This window comes from Colossoma macropomum, unplaced genomic scaffold (assembly GCF_904425465.1).
Source record: "Colossoma macropomum unplaced genomic scaffold, Colossoma_macropomum, whole genome shotgun sequence".
Taxonomy (NCBI): Eukaryota; Metazoa; Chordata; class Actinopteri; order Characiformes; family Serrasalmidae; genus Colossoma; species Colossoma macropomum.
Genome location: NW_023494794.1, coordinates 12,548,457 through 12,566,673, shown reverse-complemented (window position 1 = coordinate 12,566,673; position 18,217 = coordinate 12,548,457). Strand labels below are relative to the sequence as shown.

At 37.9% G+C, this 18,217-nt stretch overlaps 2 protein-coding genes across 2 annotated transcripts; one reads left to right on the top strand and one right to left on the bottom strand.

The window, feature by feature from the left end:
- Positions 1-64: 64 nt before the first annotated feature.
- tmem203 (transmembrane protein 203) lies at positions 65-1,952 on the bottom strand. The gene is made up of 2 exons (XM_036580212.1): positions 1,766-1,952; positions 65-907 (listed from the first exon to the last, which is right to left on the bottom strand). The coding sequence occupies exon 2, from the start codon at positions 641-643 to the stop codon at positions 227-229; it is 417 nt and encodes a 138-aa protein (XP_036436105.1). The 5' UTR covers positions 644-907; positions 1,766-1,952; the 3' UTR covers positions 65-226.
- alad (aminolevulinate dehydratase) lies at positions 1,924-18,205 on the top strand. The gene is made up of 12 exons (XM_036580211.1): positions 1,924-2,064; positions 2,979-3,101; positions 3,339-3,389; positions 7,744-7,840; positions 9,052-9,187; positions 9,349-9,432; positions 10,000-10,088; positions 10,184-10,239; positions 10,393-10,480; positions 12,314-12,400; positions 15,004-15,133; positions 17,574-18,205. Exons 2-12 carry the CDS (start codon positions 2,983-2,985, stop codon positions 17,630-17,632), a joined length of 996 nt encoding a protein of 331 aa, XP_036436104.1. The 5' UTR covers positions 1,924-2,064; positions 2,979-2,982; the 3' UTR covers positions 17,633-18,205.
- The last annotated feature ends 12 nt before the right edge of the window (positions 18,206-18,217 follow it).

The following is an 18,217-nucleotide window of genomic DNA, read 5'->3' as shown; positions in this document are numbered from 1 at the left end:
TGGGTGCAATGACACCATGTTTATATGCTTGAACCACAGAATCTCATTGAAATACACTATGGATGTCATTTTTCCCCTGCATTTACCTCTGAAACTCCCAAAAATTCACAAACTGGTTTAGATGTTGTGTGGGTGAGCAAATAATAGTCCAGGAATGTTCTTTCAAATTAAGTCTGCTGGCACGTGGGTGGGCTGAACAGTGGACCAGTGGACGGTTTTCGCCATGTTAATTAACGCGGCAGGCACGGATCATCAGCAGCTGCAAGAGGATAAAGAGTGGGGAGATGATGAGGCCGAACAGCGGGTCCGGAGACTGCTCGTTTTCAGCCAGTTTCTGGCAGAGAAGAACCTCACACACCAGCTTGAGACTGAGCACAGTGAGGACCCAGAGCAGTCGCAGCACTGCCAGACGCTTCTCTCCTTCTTGGTACAGGCGGATGGACACAATGGCTGTGAAGTAGGTGCTGAGGCCATCGGCAGCAAACAGCGGTACAAATACCAGCCACCAGCTCATGCCTGTGTTCGGCATGTCCACACGGATGGCCACCAGCACGCTGAAGACCAGCAGTGCACCCAGGTGGAGGAACAGCTCGAAGGTGGCAAAGCCGAGCCATTGCACCAGCTCACGCAGGGAGAAAAGCATGTTCGATGGCACTCGTAGGCTTTTAGTCACTGATTTGAAGAGTCAAGCCAGCAGCCACAAGGTTTTCTGATTAAGAAAATACTGGCGAAGAGGAACAGCCAAACCACAGAAATTACCCGGGAGTCATGTGAGTTTTAAGATGGATTCTCCCTCTGAAGACTGGATCGCTATTTCGGTAACATTGTGAGCTTCTTGAGATAGCCCAGGTCTTTATAGCTCTATAGTCCCATTTTGCTTTTCACCACGCTGGAGATGACTAAAAGCCTATGAAGAAAAGACAGAAAACATTATAATAAAGACGACGAAATTAACACAATTTATCAAAACGGTGGAGCCCAAACATCTTGTCTGTCCACTCTTTACATTAAAGGGGCCAAAACTAACCTAACTAAAAAACTAAACTGCAAAAACAACCTGTTTTGAATTAATTGTTTTGTGATGTCACAAAAAACAATGCATTTACATATATCCTCCATTCAGACATAAGAAGTGTTGCAGCCCAACAAGCTTTTTAAATAATAAACACCGCAGAGCAGTTTACATTTACAGTTTATAATATATCAGTTTTAAAGGCACAATAACAAAATCAGTCTTCTACCTGTTTAAAAGAGAGTCTGGAAATAGTCGCGTTGCTAAAAAGTATGTTATTTAGATGGGAGCATAAACGAACCTCAGGGGGAAAATGTTGGCTATTGTAGGATATGGGCTCTTTAAAATTGGTCAGCCTGTCATTCAAATGGTTGAACCAGTTTCAACTAGTTCTGGTAGTGATAGTGGCCTTTATCGTGCAGTTCATATATTTTTCATCATAGCTAATGACACTGGTTCAGCTACTAGCTAACATGTCAGGCACTAACTTTCAAAAACCTTTTAGTGAGATAAGACTTCACGCTATCATTTGAAGATGAACAATTATGCACAATGTGAACATTAATTTATTAAGTTAACGGTGTATTTTATCTAGGTTTGCTGACAGTATCCTATTTTATTGATAATGCTGCGTTCATAGCTTAGCTGATGTGAATGCGTTTGAATCAATGACAAACCAGGCTAACATACGACGGCGTAAAGCTAACTAGGTTAGCCAATAATGACAACGTTAGAGACGTAAAGTAGCCTTACCTTATAGGTTCCAAAGTGACGGTTAGAGCTGAAAGCACAATGAAAACGCTACATTTTCGACAGAGTCTCGACTATACCAGAGGAATTAAAGAAAATATTCAATATAGCAAGCGGACTAGCTGTTACGTGCCGTCGCCGATGTCACCGCCGTGACGTGTGACGTCGTACGGTGGCCAGTTCAAGCCAAAATTCAGTCCACGCTGCGCTACTAGAAGAAAGTCAGCACTCATACTTGCAGGCGCTCACGTACTTGCAGCGGAGAATCCTTGCCCCAAAACCTTTAAGGACGAGATACTTCAGTAAGTTAGCTTGCATTCCAATTCTCATTTCTCACTGTCAGTTTTATTCTCTTTAATAGTAGTTTTAATTTAGAGTAAACGCGCTTTCTCTGTGTCATTTCAGGAAAACACCGCCAATTTAACGTTACCTTCGCTAGCTAACATTAGCTCATTGGCAAGTTACAACTATTTAGAAAGGTAACTCCGTCAAGTGCACATTTCAGAAAAGCCGTTTCTATTATTTAGTATTCACTCTTGAACAGCTGTTTGGATAGTTAGTGAATAGTCGACATGCGTGCTATCACTTATGTTGCTGTAACGTTACTGCTTTGACCCATATAAGCAGCGCGTGTCATTTTTGTCAGCATTCAGTAATGTATCCAGTGTTGTCAAATATTCGAGTACCCTAATGCTGTTTCCGCCTTTTTTGTGAATGTAAAAGAATAGCCGAGGAATTTTACCAGGCTTGCAGTCAGTATAGTGTGGTGAACTATGTCCGAGCATGAGTGAGCAATTGTTGTTTTGCTGTGGAATGTTTTCTTAAAGGAAATTAATCATGCATTCTTGCCCATGGACAGTGTCTGGCAGAAACTAAACAAGCTGATCATCTTGGTCTTGGAATTGGTTTTGCCCATGAAACAATTATAAAGAACAATTTAAATCGGATTCCACCAACTTAGCAAGAAATATTTAATATTTTACAGATTTAACACTATTTAGTGATCTTAAAACATGGGTCATGGTTGTGGGCATAAGTGTCATTTATGCTGGGGAAGCTAGGAACCTGTTAGGGACACCCAAAATTCTGGGTGTAAGTCTTTGGTGTCATTGGACTGTTGATGTAGACTCCCTGCCATGAGGAAGTCTGGTGACAAAGTCCTTGTTAACAAAGAGCAGAGTGTCAGTGAGCGACTGTGCTCCTTTGTTATCTTCAGGAAAATGACGCAGCCGGCTGATTCGATCCTGCACAGCGGATACTTCCACCCAACTCTACGAAACTGGCAAACATGCGCCTCTGACTTGCGGCCGGACAACCTCATCTACCCCATTTTCATCACGTAATAGATTCTGTCCTTAATGTATTTGCAAAAGTGGAGTTTTCAAAAACAAGCTTAGCTGGAGATTTACACCCATTTTTATTGTTTTTTTATGTGTTTTAGTTCTGTTATTAAGTATCAGACAGGTTAAACGACTAACATAAGCAAATATGTGATATATGCTTCCTTCTTACATGTTACTGATTCATATGTCATGTGAATTCCTTTGTGTTGAATCAGTGTTGTCTTTTTACCCAGTGACAGCCCTGATGCAGTGGAACCTATTGCAAGTTTACCTGGTCAAGCAAGGTAGTCACCTGTGCCTTCGTGCACCTTTGTGACACATTTGGCAGTTTAATGTTTATGTGCAAAAGCTGCTCTATGGTGCAGTGTTGGAACATCACAGAGTCCTTGCCTGTTTCCTGCTTTTCTCGCTTTAAAGCATTGATGTAGCTACTGGCAGAAGGGGAGTTGGTGGGGACAGGGCCACCCAAATACCTTTATTAGGCCTTTGTTTCACTACTTGTGCAACTACACACCCGTGAGTCAAATATAGTCATTGCAACAAACCATTAGGCTATGTTAGCAAGCCAACTTGTTTGAGACATAACAATAGTAAGCAAACATGCAAATTGCATTGTCCTTTTTTATTTATCTAAGATAATTTTCATAAAAGGGGGTTGGGGCTTCATTCATGTGTTCATTCATTCATTCATTTTTTCATTTTGTGCTTGGGCACATAAGATTCTAGTTATGCCACTGCGTTAAGGAAGGTGCTGGTGAATACTTTTGATAGTGCTGGCCAAGAAATTTTGCAGGATAACAAAAATGGATGTGTAGTTCATAAACAGGGCAACTAAAAATGACTAAAAAAAATATCACTAGAATTTCCAATGATGGTCAAGGGTCACACATGGAACATTGGACATTTAAAAGTATGTTGAATGCACAAAAGATATAAAGGTTGAATGTTCGTGTGGCTAGACTGGGGAGCCTAGATAAGCTCTGGACTGGGTGGATCCAGTGCCAACCCTTCTGAAACAAAGATAAAATGAGATTCGGTTTGTTCTTCATTTGAAAGTACCCGCCTTGTTTAGCATCATCCCCATTTCAGCGGTATAGTGTGTTCTATAACAGGTCAAAAATTCAGGTCAGTTGGGGACTTGAATACTGCCTGTGCTTATAGTGCTGTATTCAGGAATCGTCCTTGATTAGCGTGATGAATCAAAATTTGATTCATATGAAAGTATGGCCAGAGTGTCACTGGTGAACTGTTCAGTTTAATTCAGTTCAATTTTATAAAGCATTTTAGAACAGACAGTCGACCTTATTCACCTAATTGGAATACATAAAAATCTCATTGTAAAATGAGCGTATGCAAACTTCACTAAGAGTTTTTCAGAGTTCAATTCATCAATTACATTTTATGTGTTCAATCAAGCTCACATCTGAGTGCATATACACTACCGTTAAAAAGCTTTTTAGATGTTTTATTAAATGTCTCAAAAATTCTGTGAATGGCAAAGTTATTAAATTCTAAATAATAAACTGTAATTATCTATGTATTGTTTTTGTCAAGTTATCTGCCGTGAGATCCGATCTTAACTTCTGAAATATGAAGAATTCAGGATATTAATGTTATTATAACTTAATTTTCAATGCTATACAGCTTTCTCAGTCATTTTAGAATCTTCTCCACCATACCCTTTATCATTCTGGACACTTAATACTTTTTTTTCATTTACAGCTTCCTAGTGTCTTACTAGTTATTTGAAAGCCATGAAATTGCACCAGACTAACATATTAGAATCATTTTATAATGAGTAACGTGATTTTATGTTATTTAAAATGTTTTGCAGTAGTGTAAATTTGAGAGTTATATTTTAAGAACCTGAACAATGTTTGATTTATGGTTAAATGAACAATATAATCAGTAAAAGTACATAATATCATTTAAAATAGACAATACCAAAGATGATAATGATACTTGGGCACATGGGAATCCTTGTATAAAACAGCAAGTGATTGAGTTTGCTACTGTGAATGTGAAATATGTAAATGTGAATCAGAATGTGAAGAATTGGATCTTCATTAGATCATATAAGTATAAGTAAGTCATAGAACAGGGTTTCTCAAGCTTTTTTCACCCCAAGGCCCACCTGTGTATAACTACAAAGCATAGCGGTACACGGGAAAACTTTATTTTTCTTTCCTTAAATGCTGACACTGAAAACCTGAGAATTAGGGCCTGAAAAAGATCCAATCTACGTTTGCAAAATTTGCAGATATTTTGAAAAAAATAGAACGACAACAACATGGTTGTAGAGATGCTAAAAAAGGGGGGAAAGAAGAAAAAACAGAAATGTATGAGGTAGATGTGGACTGTGATTTTGAGCTGCAGTTCATCCTGTTTTCACTGAAAATACTCCACTGGCTTTGCCAAAAGAGTAATTTAAAGTCTCTAGTTTTGAGGGTTTTTGTGATTCATTTGAAATAAACCACACTCCACTGACTGGGCTTTTGGATTTGCATCGTCACAATTAAGAATAGTGAAAAATCATACATGATATCTGCTTCTTTGTCATCGCTGATGCTCGGTCGTATATACGCTTTGCAGTCCGTGAGTTGAATCAAACGCGTCTCTTCACTATTATTTTATGTCTTATTTTATGTCACTATTATTTGATTTTAACAGCAGCTCGTGCTGAGAGTCTGTAAGGAGTCAGTCATTAAAAGAGTCATTATGCTGACTGTATGGCGCCAACGTGCCTCTAGAAGAGAAGAAAAGCCAGCTCTGTTGAGGCATTCCCTCATTTGATCACAGAGCATGTTTCCATCAGCAGTGAACTGAACAGGGTTTGTTTGAAGCAGACCGAGACCCGTGGTTTCTGCTAGACCAATTCAGTTGTTTGCTGCAGACCCAAATACAAGTGAAGTGTTCACACGTGTCAAAATGGAGCAAAGAAAAAGGTGTTCCCTGAGAAACTTCTCCATCTTTGGCTCGCTGTCTGCATCACACGCCTGCAGCTGTGTTGTCTCAAACAGATGACGTTTAAATAGGCCACTACTGCAAAGTTTTTATTTATATGTCTCTATTAGCATTTATATTGGTTATAATGTGAAAACATTTAGTTTATAGATTTTTAATTATTAAGTAAATCTTTTTCCCACTTATGTTTTTATGATCTACGGCAACGTTGCCGGCCCACTACAAATTACTGCCTCCCTAACCACTAGAAGGTGCTTCACGGCCTACTGGTGGTCCGCGGCCCACAGGTTGAGAAACCCTGTCCTAGAAGACATCACTGACACTGACCTGACTAGTATTGTTGCGTTTTAAAGGGCTTATATCATTAAAAAACAAAAACTTGCTATTATAAAATCATTTGATGTAATATGTAAACACTGTTAAACACACTGTTAACTTATAAAGTGTAATATTCACTTCCCAGTCCGTATATGGAAACTAAGTTGCAAAAATCATCCACCTATTCAGCGTACAGCAGTTTAGCTCTACCCATTCACAATTATGTTCTAAAACCCAAATTGCTTTTTGTGAATGATGCACAAGGCAAGGACCGCCAATCGGCTGCAGTGGTCATTTACAACTACCAGTCTTAAAGACTTAATGAAACAAACAGCTGGTTTAAATCTAAAGGATATTGACAAGTTGGCAAAAAGTAATGTAAAAAAGAATTACAACTGTTTTGGTAAATAAAGCATCCAGGAGAAAATTAAAAGAAGAATTAAGACATGAGCTATTTAAGACGTACTGCACTATGATTTTGCTTCATACTGTCTAAGGGCATAAGGAGGAACACTGAGAGGAATCAAAACTCTAAAGAGGAACCCATCCACTTCTAGTGAACACTGGATGGTGGGATTTTGATACAAGTAGTACAACTCGCGGTGGCACTGATGATACAGTGGAAAGAACAGTGAGATGAGCCGCTGAATAATCAGTCAGAGATCTGGAACACTGCTGTGTTGTTTTAGATATGTAGATGTTAGATGTGAGAGTATTGCAGATAAGTTCATTATGAGTGTAAGGAAGGATTACAACTTACACAATTCATTCAATTCATTCTTCATTCAATACACAGACTATTCATCAAAAGATCTCTAGCAATATCATAAGACTTGTGTAATTTATTTATTTTTTTTTTAAACTTTTACTGCTGTCATAAATGAGTTTTGCAGTGCTGCAACTCACTGCATCATAGCTGAACTTCAAAGGCTGTGTCATCGCTGGATGAACACATCTTAGATCTTCACTTTGCAATGAGTTCTATCTCTTAGCACTACTGTTATACATTTTCTCAGCTAATTACTAAAGGAACACTCATGCCCAAAGCTTTTACCCTTAAAAAATAAATATGTAATATCAGTTACATATTTAGTGTCTGGTGTTTGCTTGCTTAGTTTTGCACTGGAGCTACAAGGCTAATTTAGCAAACAAATAATGGAAACTTACACCTCACCAGCTAGCACTGCAAACTACATGGCTAAATTATCATGCATAATTATAAGTGAAAATTTACAATTTTTGCTAAACTGTTCTTTTAAGCCTTTCATGTCAGAGGGAAGGGTAGACACTGAACCATAGAATAATTTGATTGTGCAGTTTGATTCCGCTGTTTTACATGATCCTCACTGATTGCAGATATGGCGTGAATAAGCTTGAGGGGATGCTGCGCCCCCTTGTGGAGAACGGCCTGAAGTGTGTGCTGATTTTTGGAGTTCCTGCAAAAATTGCAAAGGTGAGTAGAGTAATACTGCCCTCAGGTGCAAATCAGCCTTTAGTTTTCACTGAGCACAAACTCGTTCACACAACTTGGTCGCTTTTATGTGGTTCGTGGTGGAAGTAAACAGAAAGGGTTGTGAGATGTTTGTAGTAGTTAGCTGGCTAGCAGTCAGCTGGCATCTATCAGTTTTGATAGAGCACTCTGGGGTTTTTGGAGTGTTTCGAATGTAAATATAGCAGAAATAAATTGTTGGTTTATTGTACATGTTTAAAAATTACTTAACTACTACCACTAGTCTGTCATTGTCTTATATGATTACTTTCCATTCATGGTCTCTATACTTCGTTGCTTGGATGTGATGAAAATGGCATTGATGTCACATCTTCATCACCTCACTGTGGTTCACTAGACTCCTAGAACGTTAGCAATAGCTTTGTAACCCTTTCCAGATTGGTAGATGTGACTTTGTTTCGCATCTGCATTTAAATCTTTTTTAAAATGTGGCATCATGTGCTGCTTTGAGACCTTCTAGCCTGATTCACATTGCCAGAGAGGTTCAATTTAAGTGATGTTTAGATTCAACAGGTCTGGCAGTAATCATGCCTGGGTGTGGCTAGTGAAATTGATCCCAATAGTCAATTGAATTTAGTGAACTGGTTAATTTAGTAGCAAGGGGGCAGTTACTTTTTCACATAGGGCCAGGTATGGCTAAACAGCATTTTACTTTGTATAAATGAAGTCATCATTGAAAAACAACGTTTACTTGGGTTATCTTTGTCTAATATCAAAAGTAGTTTTATGATCTGAAACATTCAGGTGTGACAATTTAAAAAAAATAGAAGAAATTAAGAAGGGGCACTTTTACACAGCACTGTATAGCACCAGAATATTTTTCCTTACAATTGAGGATAACAAAATACACATGATAGATTATGTATAATTATATCAAATGATACAGACAAATATTTTGCGTTAAGATTTTTGGCCCAGCGCTGTGATGAAAGTAGTAAACCTTGCTAAAAAATTGTGGCTGTCATTCTAAACTGCCTTTGTACTTAAACATACTGTTTCAACTCCTTTGTTTCTAATAAAACCAAGACTACTTGAGAGAAGAGTAAAGCTTTTATACAATGCTGTCTATGGTGTATTATTACACTGTTGTTGTGAAGTGGTTGTGAAAAGGGACATTACATCTGGATGCATTCTTATAACTGTATTCCTTTCAGGATGAGCGAGGCTCTGGAGCTGACACTGATGACACACCTGCTGTCCAGGCTGTGAAAAAGCTTCGAACAACCTTCCCTGATCTGGTGCTGGCTTGTGATGTCTGCCTCTGCCCTTACACATCACATGGCCACTGTGGTCAGTCTGAGCATATATTGATCTAGCTATTTGCCATAGCTTTCTGTCATACCACAATGATCACATAACCAGTAATGTGTGTGTGTGTCTCTCTCTCTCTCTCTCTCTCTCTCTCTCTCTCTCTCTCTCTCTATTTCTTCCTCTCTCTCTCTCTACTGTAGGAATCTTGCGTGAAGATGGCACCTTGGATAACGCAGCAAGTTGCATGAGACTGGCGGAGGTGGCGTTAGCCTATGCTCGTGCTGGTTAGTCACATTTTTAAGTCAACCAAAAGACACTCAAAGTAAAATAATCAGATCTTCTCTACATTCTAAACGGCCTGTGTCATTGAAATCTGCATGTTACTTCTTTGAAATATGATTGTTATGTAACTTAAATATTGTTAAAGTTTCAAAAGTTACCATGCACACCCCAGTCCGTACATGCCATAAGTGGAAACTAAGCTGCAAGAACTTTTTGTTTTCAATTTTGTCATGTTAGTAAAAATATCCACATATTCAGGCTACTACAGTTTAGCCCTGTGCAGTCATACTGAAGTACAATATGAGTCTGTCATCCCAGACTGCTTTTTGAATGAGGCACGATACAGGGAAGCCAATCATAACACATGTCCTTTACATGTATTCATTTTAAAGGCACAGAAACAAAGACAGCCTGTTTAATTTTAAGAGATAATAGTCATGTACAAATAAAAAATGCTGCTGTTAATTAAAGGTTTATAAATAATATCCAAGCCAAGAACCATTAAAAAAAATTAACAGTGCATGGCAGCTGAAGTGTCCTTCACATCTGCATCTTGTTTGTCCACCAAGGATGCCACATCATCGCTCCTTCCGACATGATGGATGGACGGATCGCTTCCATCAAGCAAGCACTGATATCGAATGATCTCAGCAACAAGGTAGTCAGAAAAAAGCACTAAACTGCTTTTTTGCTATCACCTAGAACCTTTTAAAGCTGATTAGGAGAAAAATTCTGATGCACTTTTCTCCCCAGGTTTCCGTACTGAGCTACAGTGCTAAGTTTGCATCCTGCTATTATGGACCTTTCAGGTAACTCATGTTTGACAGTTGCTCTGGACTGTACTGGATCAAAAGTCCAATCCACCCCCACCCTGTTGTGCTTTTTAAATTCATCTTAATGTTTAAATGTACAATGTGATTTTGTGTGAACTGTCTGCGTTAAAAGGAGTATAATGTTTACAGGGATGCTGCCCAGTCCAAACCAGCATTTGGAGACAGGAGATGCTATCAGCTGCCCCCTGGTGCCCGAGGGCTAGCACTGCGAGCCTGTGTATGAAAATAACACCTCATACGCCTTTTAAATTAGCTTGGCAAAGAAAAAAATAATTTATACAATATTCCCTCTACCCCAAATGTAGCATATCATCCAATACTTCTCTAGTTTTGCATTGCATACTGTTGTCTTTACAAATGGACATAAGTACACCACATAGCTAAAAAGCAAACTGATACAGTTTTGAAAGCGTAATTTTTTGCCATTCTTTTGTTATACAAGTCCTTAGCTGTGCAACCATACAGGGCTTTTGTTGTTGTATTTTGAGCTTAAGAAGACACGTTTTCAGTTAGAGACAGGTCTGGACTGCAGACAGGCTGTTCTAACACCTACACTCTCTGATTACTCAACCATGCTGTTGTAACATGCTGTTGTCATGTTGAAATACACGTAAACACGTTTTGGAGCAGCGTACACTACCTTCTACTCCCTGAAAAAGACGGCGAGTAGAAGTATGTTGCTCCAAAATGTGTTTAGTGTTAATGGTACTTACACAGATGTGCAAGTTCCCCACTAATACCCCCCAAACCATTGACAGACCCTGGCTTTAGAACTTTATGCGAGTAACAATCTGGATAGTCCTTTTCTTCTTTGGCTCAGAGAACACAATGTCCATTTATTGAAGATTTCAACATGACAACAGCATGGCTGAGTAATCAGAGAGTGTAGGTGTTAGAACAGCCTGTCTGCAGTACAGACCTGTCTCTTACTGAAAACGTGTGTCTTATTAAGCTCAAAATATGACAACAAAAGCCCTGTATGGTTGCACAGCTAAGGACTTGTATAACAAAAGAATGAAAAAATTATGCTTTCAAAACTGGATCAGTTTGCTTTTTAGCTATGTGGTGCACTTATGTCCATTTGTGGTGCACTTATATCCAACGTCCAGAAATGCTGTTGACTTCTCTGGGCTCGAGCTCATCTGAAAAGTTGACTTATCAGACTTTTCAGATGAGTTCGAGCCCAGAAAAGTCAGCAGTGTTTTGGACGTTGACGACTTATGACTTCCTCTGTGCATATTAGAGCCTTACCTTACATTTGTGAATGCATCAACAGACAACGTGTTGACAACAGTATGTCAAAGTACGGTTTTGAGGCAGTGCCATGTTTTTTTGGCCTTTTCCTTTATACACAGAGATTTTCAATCTTTTGGTGTTACTATGCACTGTAGAGCGTGAAATACCCAAAGTCTTTGCAGTCTCTTGCTGAGGAACATTATTTTTAAACTGTTGGGTTTTTGCTGATGCATTTTTGGCAAAGTAGCAATCCTCGATCCATCCTCGCTCATAAAGTATTAGGCCTTTCCTAAATGCTCATTTTAAACCCCAGTATAATTGCACCACCATGTTTTTTGAACATTTCACAATGCTCCTAGTCTTAAATTGTCCCTGTACCAACTAGTATGGAACATGTTGCAGGCATCAATTTCACAATGAGCGTATATTTACAAAAAACAATCAAGTTGATAAGATTAAACATCAAATATCTTGTATTTGTACTGTTTTTGTTCAAATACAAGACAAAGTAGATTTATAAAACACTGCTTTCTGTTTTTATTTGCCTTTTACCTACTGTCCCAACTTTTTGAGTTTGCAGTTGTCTACATTAGCCTTGCAGCTACAGTGCAAAACTAAAGAAGTAAATGTCAGACACCAAACATGTATTGGCTGATTCAGTATATTTGGGGGTAAGGGGTAAAACTGCAAATTAGATTTTTTTTGTCAAACTTCCTTTAAGCAAACTGTCCTCTTAGAACAGATATGCAACAAGTGAATCCCAAGTCTGTTGTGTTAATACATAATTTGCTTTGTCTGTTTCATGGTTTGTTAGGATCGAGATGTGAAAGAGGGAGCTGATATGCTGATGGTTAAGCCAGGATTGCCTTACCTTGATATCCTGAGGGAGGTTAAGAATAAGGTGCGTATTACTTTAAGATGTAGACCTCTGAGGTTGTGCATCATTTTGTAGTTGGTTACCAAATTAGAAACTCTGGGTCTAAGCTGGTTTTCTCTGAAGAAAAATGATTGCTGTTTTTTGTGTGTGTAACTATTACTATAATTATACACACTGAAACACTAGTATATAACAACACAATTTATTTCTATTTTGTCCTACTGTTACCAGAGGCACTTGACTGTCTTGCTCGTATGTATGGGGTATTTTGGTGAGATTGTCTGTCTTATGGTGCTGGTTAAATGTGCAGGAGTGTTAGCTCACATGTAGCATGTATGTAGCAATATTTCTACTTAACCGACCCCAGTTCAGATGATTCAGCGATATTGGGGGGGGGGACCAGTATGTAGGACAAAAAACACGTGCTTTATAGTTAACCACAGAGTGCATTCTGGTTGATGGGCTTAGACCCAGGGTCTGTCACTAATGGCAGACAACACATGACACACATCCTTAGATGTCTATGCCAACTGTAGAAACCATACCGACATAGCAGACATTAAACTGTCACAGCCATACTAGAAAGCACTATTTCATTTTTTACAGTAACACTTTATAATAACCAGCCCTAATAAATAGCCCCTTAATCATTCATTATTTAATAGTTTATTAATAAATGTTCATAATTAAATAATTAAATTGTTAAATACATTCTTAACCATTTTAATAACATACCAATAATCAATATTTATTTTAAATTGTAGTTATGATTGTTAATAAAGATTGAGTTATTTTATACTTCTAGGTCATAAATTATGTCATAACATAAATGTTTATAATTCTAATATTATTTTTTATATATTTATAAATATTAAGCATTTAATTATAAGTTATAAAAGCATTTAATTATTAGTTACACAGTCAGTTCATAATAATTGATGGAATTGTCTGTGTCTTGTTTTAAATTACTACATAGTTATTTACAATCTTTTTTGTGATGCATGAACATTTCCTTAATGCTTAGTTAATTAGTGTTAAGTAGGGGTGGGAATCTCTAGGCACCTCACGATTCGATTCGATTACGATTACGAGGGCTGCGATGCAATTATAAAACGATTATCGATGCATCTTTTTTTCTATATAGCATTTATATTTTCTCACTGTGTGAGCTCAAGTTTTGAGTTCAAGTTTCAGGTTTATTTGTCACTTGCACATTTCAGGACATTCATGCATTGAAATGCTTGTGGTGAGGCTCAGGTAATCACTCTACAGAAAGTAAATAAGTAAAAATAAAAATACAAGAAAAACCAACTGAAATATATTAAATATTCATAATATATACGCATATATTCTGTGTCAGTAAAGTATCTTTGAGACAGGACGTGTGCAACATAGCGTGAAAGCCCTGTTTCACAACGACTGAGAACCGGCGTGCAGACTGCAGGTCACATAGCAGCGATGTGTTATTCGCATTTATAAGCACCTCAGTTGGTTTCCTGGTACATTAAATCTGCAACGAGAGACTGTCACACACTAAAAAGTGGCGAAGCTGAAGTCGCTTCTCTTTCGAATTCTCCCGTTCCACCTTAAATGGTGCCGCATTTACATTCGGCCCCTCAGTTAGAATGTAAGGTGGAACGGGTAAATTCAAACAAGAAGCGACTTCAGCCTCGTAAAACAATCGAACGTTGAGAGACATTTAACTGATCTACTTCTGAGGAAAAGTTTTCTGGCGGAGATGGGAGGAAAGCGGCTATAGCTAAAGCTTAAAGCACAGCGAAGTAAATCTGTGTTTTCGTTTATATTGTTTAGCCTATACTAGGACATTATCACATACTGAGACATACTGGACATTAAATTTTGCGGCTCCCGAGGTGGTTTGATTTTTATTGAAAGGACAAAATGTTAACATTTGTGTTGTGACTCCTGACCTAACTTGGCTTTTAATGCAGAGGGAGCTGGTCGGATTTCTCGCTTATCCAGTAGTGTTTTTGTTATGTGCAGCCACAGACTGTCCAGGCGCTGCATTTCCGCACTTCCCAGTTCCGCCTTTTGCGTTCCGTCAACATTACGTTATAAATTAAATATTAGAAAATCGATTTTTGACATTTGTGAATCGATTCAGTATCGTTCACGTCCACACCGCGGTGCATCTACGAATTTTTTCCCGCACCCCTAGTATGATTGTAGTGATTATGGTATAATTTTCAAAATGTCACTAGTCATCAATTAGATCCCTGTTATACAGTTGTGAGTTTGGATAATGTATTTATAAGGATATTTCCTATTACTTATTACACTGTAATACATTTATGAAAAGCATTTACAGTGTCATTAAGTAAATGGTAAATAATTTAAATGGTAGCATTTATTAATGAACAAGTACCAATTGTGTAATTATTAACTATCAGTAACTAACTTTAAGATATTGAATAAAATGCAATTTATGGGTGCCTCTTATCATAAAGTGTAAGTGTCTTTACTAGTCACATTCTAATGGTTCTACATTGAAAATTACTTTTGATGTTGTTCCTTTGTAAATGTATGTCTGTGACCTCTGAAAGAGTCAAACGTACCACTAAAGTTGACCTTTTTTAAACTTCTGATCTTTCTGCTGTATTCTACAGCACCCCACGCACCCACTGGCAGTGTATAACGTGTCTGGAGAGTTTGCCATGCTGTGGCACGGAGCGCAGGCAGGAGCATTTGACCTGCGCACAGCTGTCTTGGAGGCCATGACCGCCTTCCGCCGAGCAGGTAAGACAGAGATAGTACATTCTTACACTGTTCAGCTAGTAGTGGATGATAAGCTGGTTCGTCCAGTATACAGTATATATAAGAAATTCTTCTTAAGGTATTAGTTTTGTCATTACTGTTATACCAGTATGCAAATAAATGCAGACAAAGCAACATACAAACAATGCAAAACATGCTGATTCCTTTCTCTCTCGTTTACTGAGTTGCAGTCTGAGTTAAATTAGTCCAGTTTATTGTCAAAGGAGCAGACATCGGATTGTAATGGGTTAATGAATTAACAGGGGAAAAGAGAGTGGAAGGAAAACCCAGTCTTTTGGGGTTAGTCATTAGCGTAGCATGGAGACTAGCCAGCTTTCCGTGTGCAGTGCTCCTCACTCAGCCACCTGCTTCAGGCAACACTGAGGTCTTGGGCTACAAGCCAAGAGGCTCCGCAGCTTCTCAGCTAAAACTGGTAGCATGAACGGCAGAATGTAATAGCAGTGTCTGACAGTTGTAGATTAAAGCTCAAATGTAAGAGGCACACATATGAGACAAATGACTTTCGGACATAAAGCAACATTCAGCACTGTCTTTCGAGGCTGAAATTGGCTTCTTATTCGCCAGGCTCCAAGCATCTAAAATGGTTTTATTTGAAATAAGATATATATAAATACACTATACCGTGATCGATACCGAAACCATCAGTAATCTTACAAATTTTACAAACAAATGTTTGCCCATACTGCCTGCTACTATGTCCAGCACACTCGCGTTGTATCTTTATTATGAATTGGAAAGTGAGTTGATCATACCCAGGCATCTATTTATGTCAATTAAATGCCTGCATGATCTGCTTTATATGGATTTTCTCAAGCGTTTGTTGTTTGCAAAATTTCAATAAGTCTCGCCTTCCTTTGTTCACCAAACCAAAGTTAGTTGAAATGTGCATTTAGTAGAGATGGACATTTTGACTAATTTTGACATTTGAGTATTTATAGGAGTTAATGAACGGATACTCAGTTAACTCCGGGAATGAAAAAAAAACCCAAAGAAACAGACTTCAGACCACATTAATGTTGGTCTCCTGTCTTACTTACTGGCTTCTTTTAGATGACAGCACTGGTGTTGTACAAACGTTTAGCAGCACATAGAGGAATATACATGAAAACATGCTTGATTATTCAAAAAATAGCCACAGGAAATATATAGGTTTTCTTGTTGGATTAGTAACAAAGGCTGCCTAATAAGCTAACAAAGCTAACCAGTACAGTGTTGGATGCTGATGGAGACATGTCCTCATCTTCTTCTTAAAAGTGGGCTTTTCTCCTAAGTGTGCCAACAGTAAATTTGTCAGATACATATATTTTCTCTGTTTCTGGACCTTGCTAACAACAGCTAGAATAGTTAGCCTCGTCACGCCACGCCAGGACTGGCTGTGCTTTCTCTCTGTTCCATGCTCTTATCCGTGCTCTTATATCTTCTCTGTCTTCTCCTTAACGAGTGTTTGGCAACGTATTCACATTCAAGTACTCATGTTTCATATAATATACTTAAGTACAAGCAAACTGTCAAATTTTACTATCCTATTAAAACATAAAATTGGCATTTCACTGAATTGTTGGTCTATATTTTTTCCCTATCCCGTAATGAAATGTAAGAAATTCCTGAATAGTGATTTCAGTATTTAAATACTGGCACCTCAGTTAACCAACAGTTAACCAAATACTCAAGTACCCATGCACATCCCTAGTAGCATCCGTTGCACTCATGTTAACAAACCACAAAGGAAAATTATGAAGTGCAGAGAGGGGTACATTTGAAAATATTTAATTGTTCAAAAATACTGGCTTCAGAAGATGCAGACGAGAGTTGTCCAAGTATGGCCAATCTGAAGCAAAAAAAAAGGATTCTGGAAACCATGTTTATATTTACCAGAGAAATTGGCTAGTTTTTTTGTAGTTTAATTGAGCAGCAAAACCTACCCTTTCAGATGAACTACACTAAAGCTAACTCTGTAGCTGACACTTGAGCCAAGTGAAAAGAAGTTAACATATCTTCTACAGGGAATACACTTAAATATGGCTTTTTCTGCAAATGTTGCATAATTTCTGTTTATTTCTGTTATATATGGAGTATAACATTTTGCCAATAAAAAATATCATTTAAATATGTCATAACTTTTGGACTTGCCACATGTTTTGTTTTTATGTTTTTTAATATGTTAAAATCAAATAAACGTTTTGACTTTTGTGTACAGTTGTACAGAGCCATGCTGTGGAGGAGTCATCTTATTGTATGCAAGGTCTATTAGTAAATTGTATCATGAAAGGATACAGTTGGTGGCATGTGTACTCCTCTTTTGTTATTTACAGAGAAACTGCTGGGACACATCCTCTGCTTTTTTTTTTTATAAATGCTTATGTGTCACTTATTGAATTTCCACTTCTTTTCTTTCTTTCAGGAGCAGACATCATCATCACCTACTATACTCCTCAGCTGCTCACATGGCTAACAGAGTGAAAGCCTGCTCTTATGGATCATTTCAGATCTATGTTGAGCACCCCAAAAGTATCGTAGCTCAAAGAACATCTGGAGATGGTAGAGCAAGTATCACTTTGAGCTCCATAATAGATAAGATGATTTTAACACTATGATGGTTTTGGGGAAACAGAGCCTATGCAATTTTATCCCAGTCTTCTATGACTGAGCTACTTTGACCAAGGGGTTTGTTTATAGTAAACATACATTCTCTGGACAAGCAGATTTGATCACATTAAGTTAGCTTTATTGTTTTTTTGGGTTTTTTTTTAAGGTATAATTCTTCCATCTGTTATTTTTACTGTTAATAGATATATGATAACTACACCCAAGTTCATTTGTGGTTAACTGATAAATATTATATTCATTTGCTTTTGTTTCCTGCCTTCTTCTGTGATGTACGCAGTTTATCTGTTTTGTTTGGATGTGAATCTTAAAGGGTGGAACAGGACTGAACATACAGCCCTTCCAAGAATGCTGGAAATCTTGACTGGATCTATGTATTAAACTATACAGTATTGTTGTGAGACCTCAATGAATAAAAGAATGAAACAAGTCATGTTTAAA

Bases quoted from the DNA above. Each gene is read 5' to 3' on its own strand.
- tmem203 (XM_036580212.1), bottom strand. From the start codon at position 643: ATGCTTTTCTCCCTGCGTGAGCTGGTGCAATGGCTCGGCTTTGCCACC.
- alad (XM_036580211.1), top strand. From the start codon at position 2,983: ATGACGCAGCCGGCTGATTCGATCCTGCACAGCGGATACTTCCACCCA. The intron at 10,089-10,183 runs GTAGTCAGAAAA...TTTTCTCCCCAG, and splicing joins CGAATGATCTCAGCAACAAG to GTTTCCGTACTGAGCTACAG. The intron at 12,401-15,003 runs GTGCGTATTACT...TGTATTCTACAG, and splicing joins TGAGGGAGGTTAAGAATAAG to CACCCCACGCACCCACTGGC.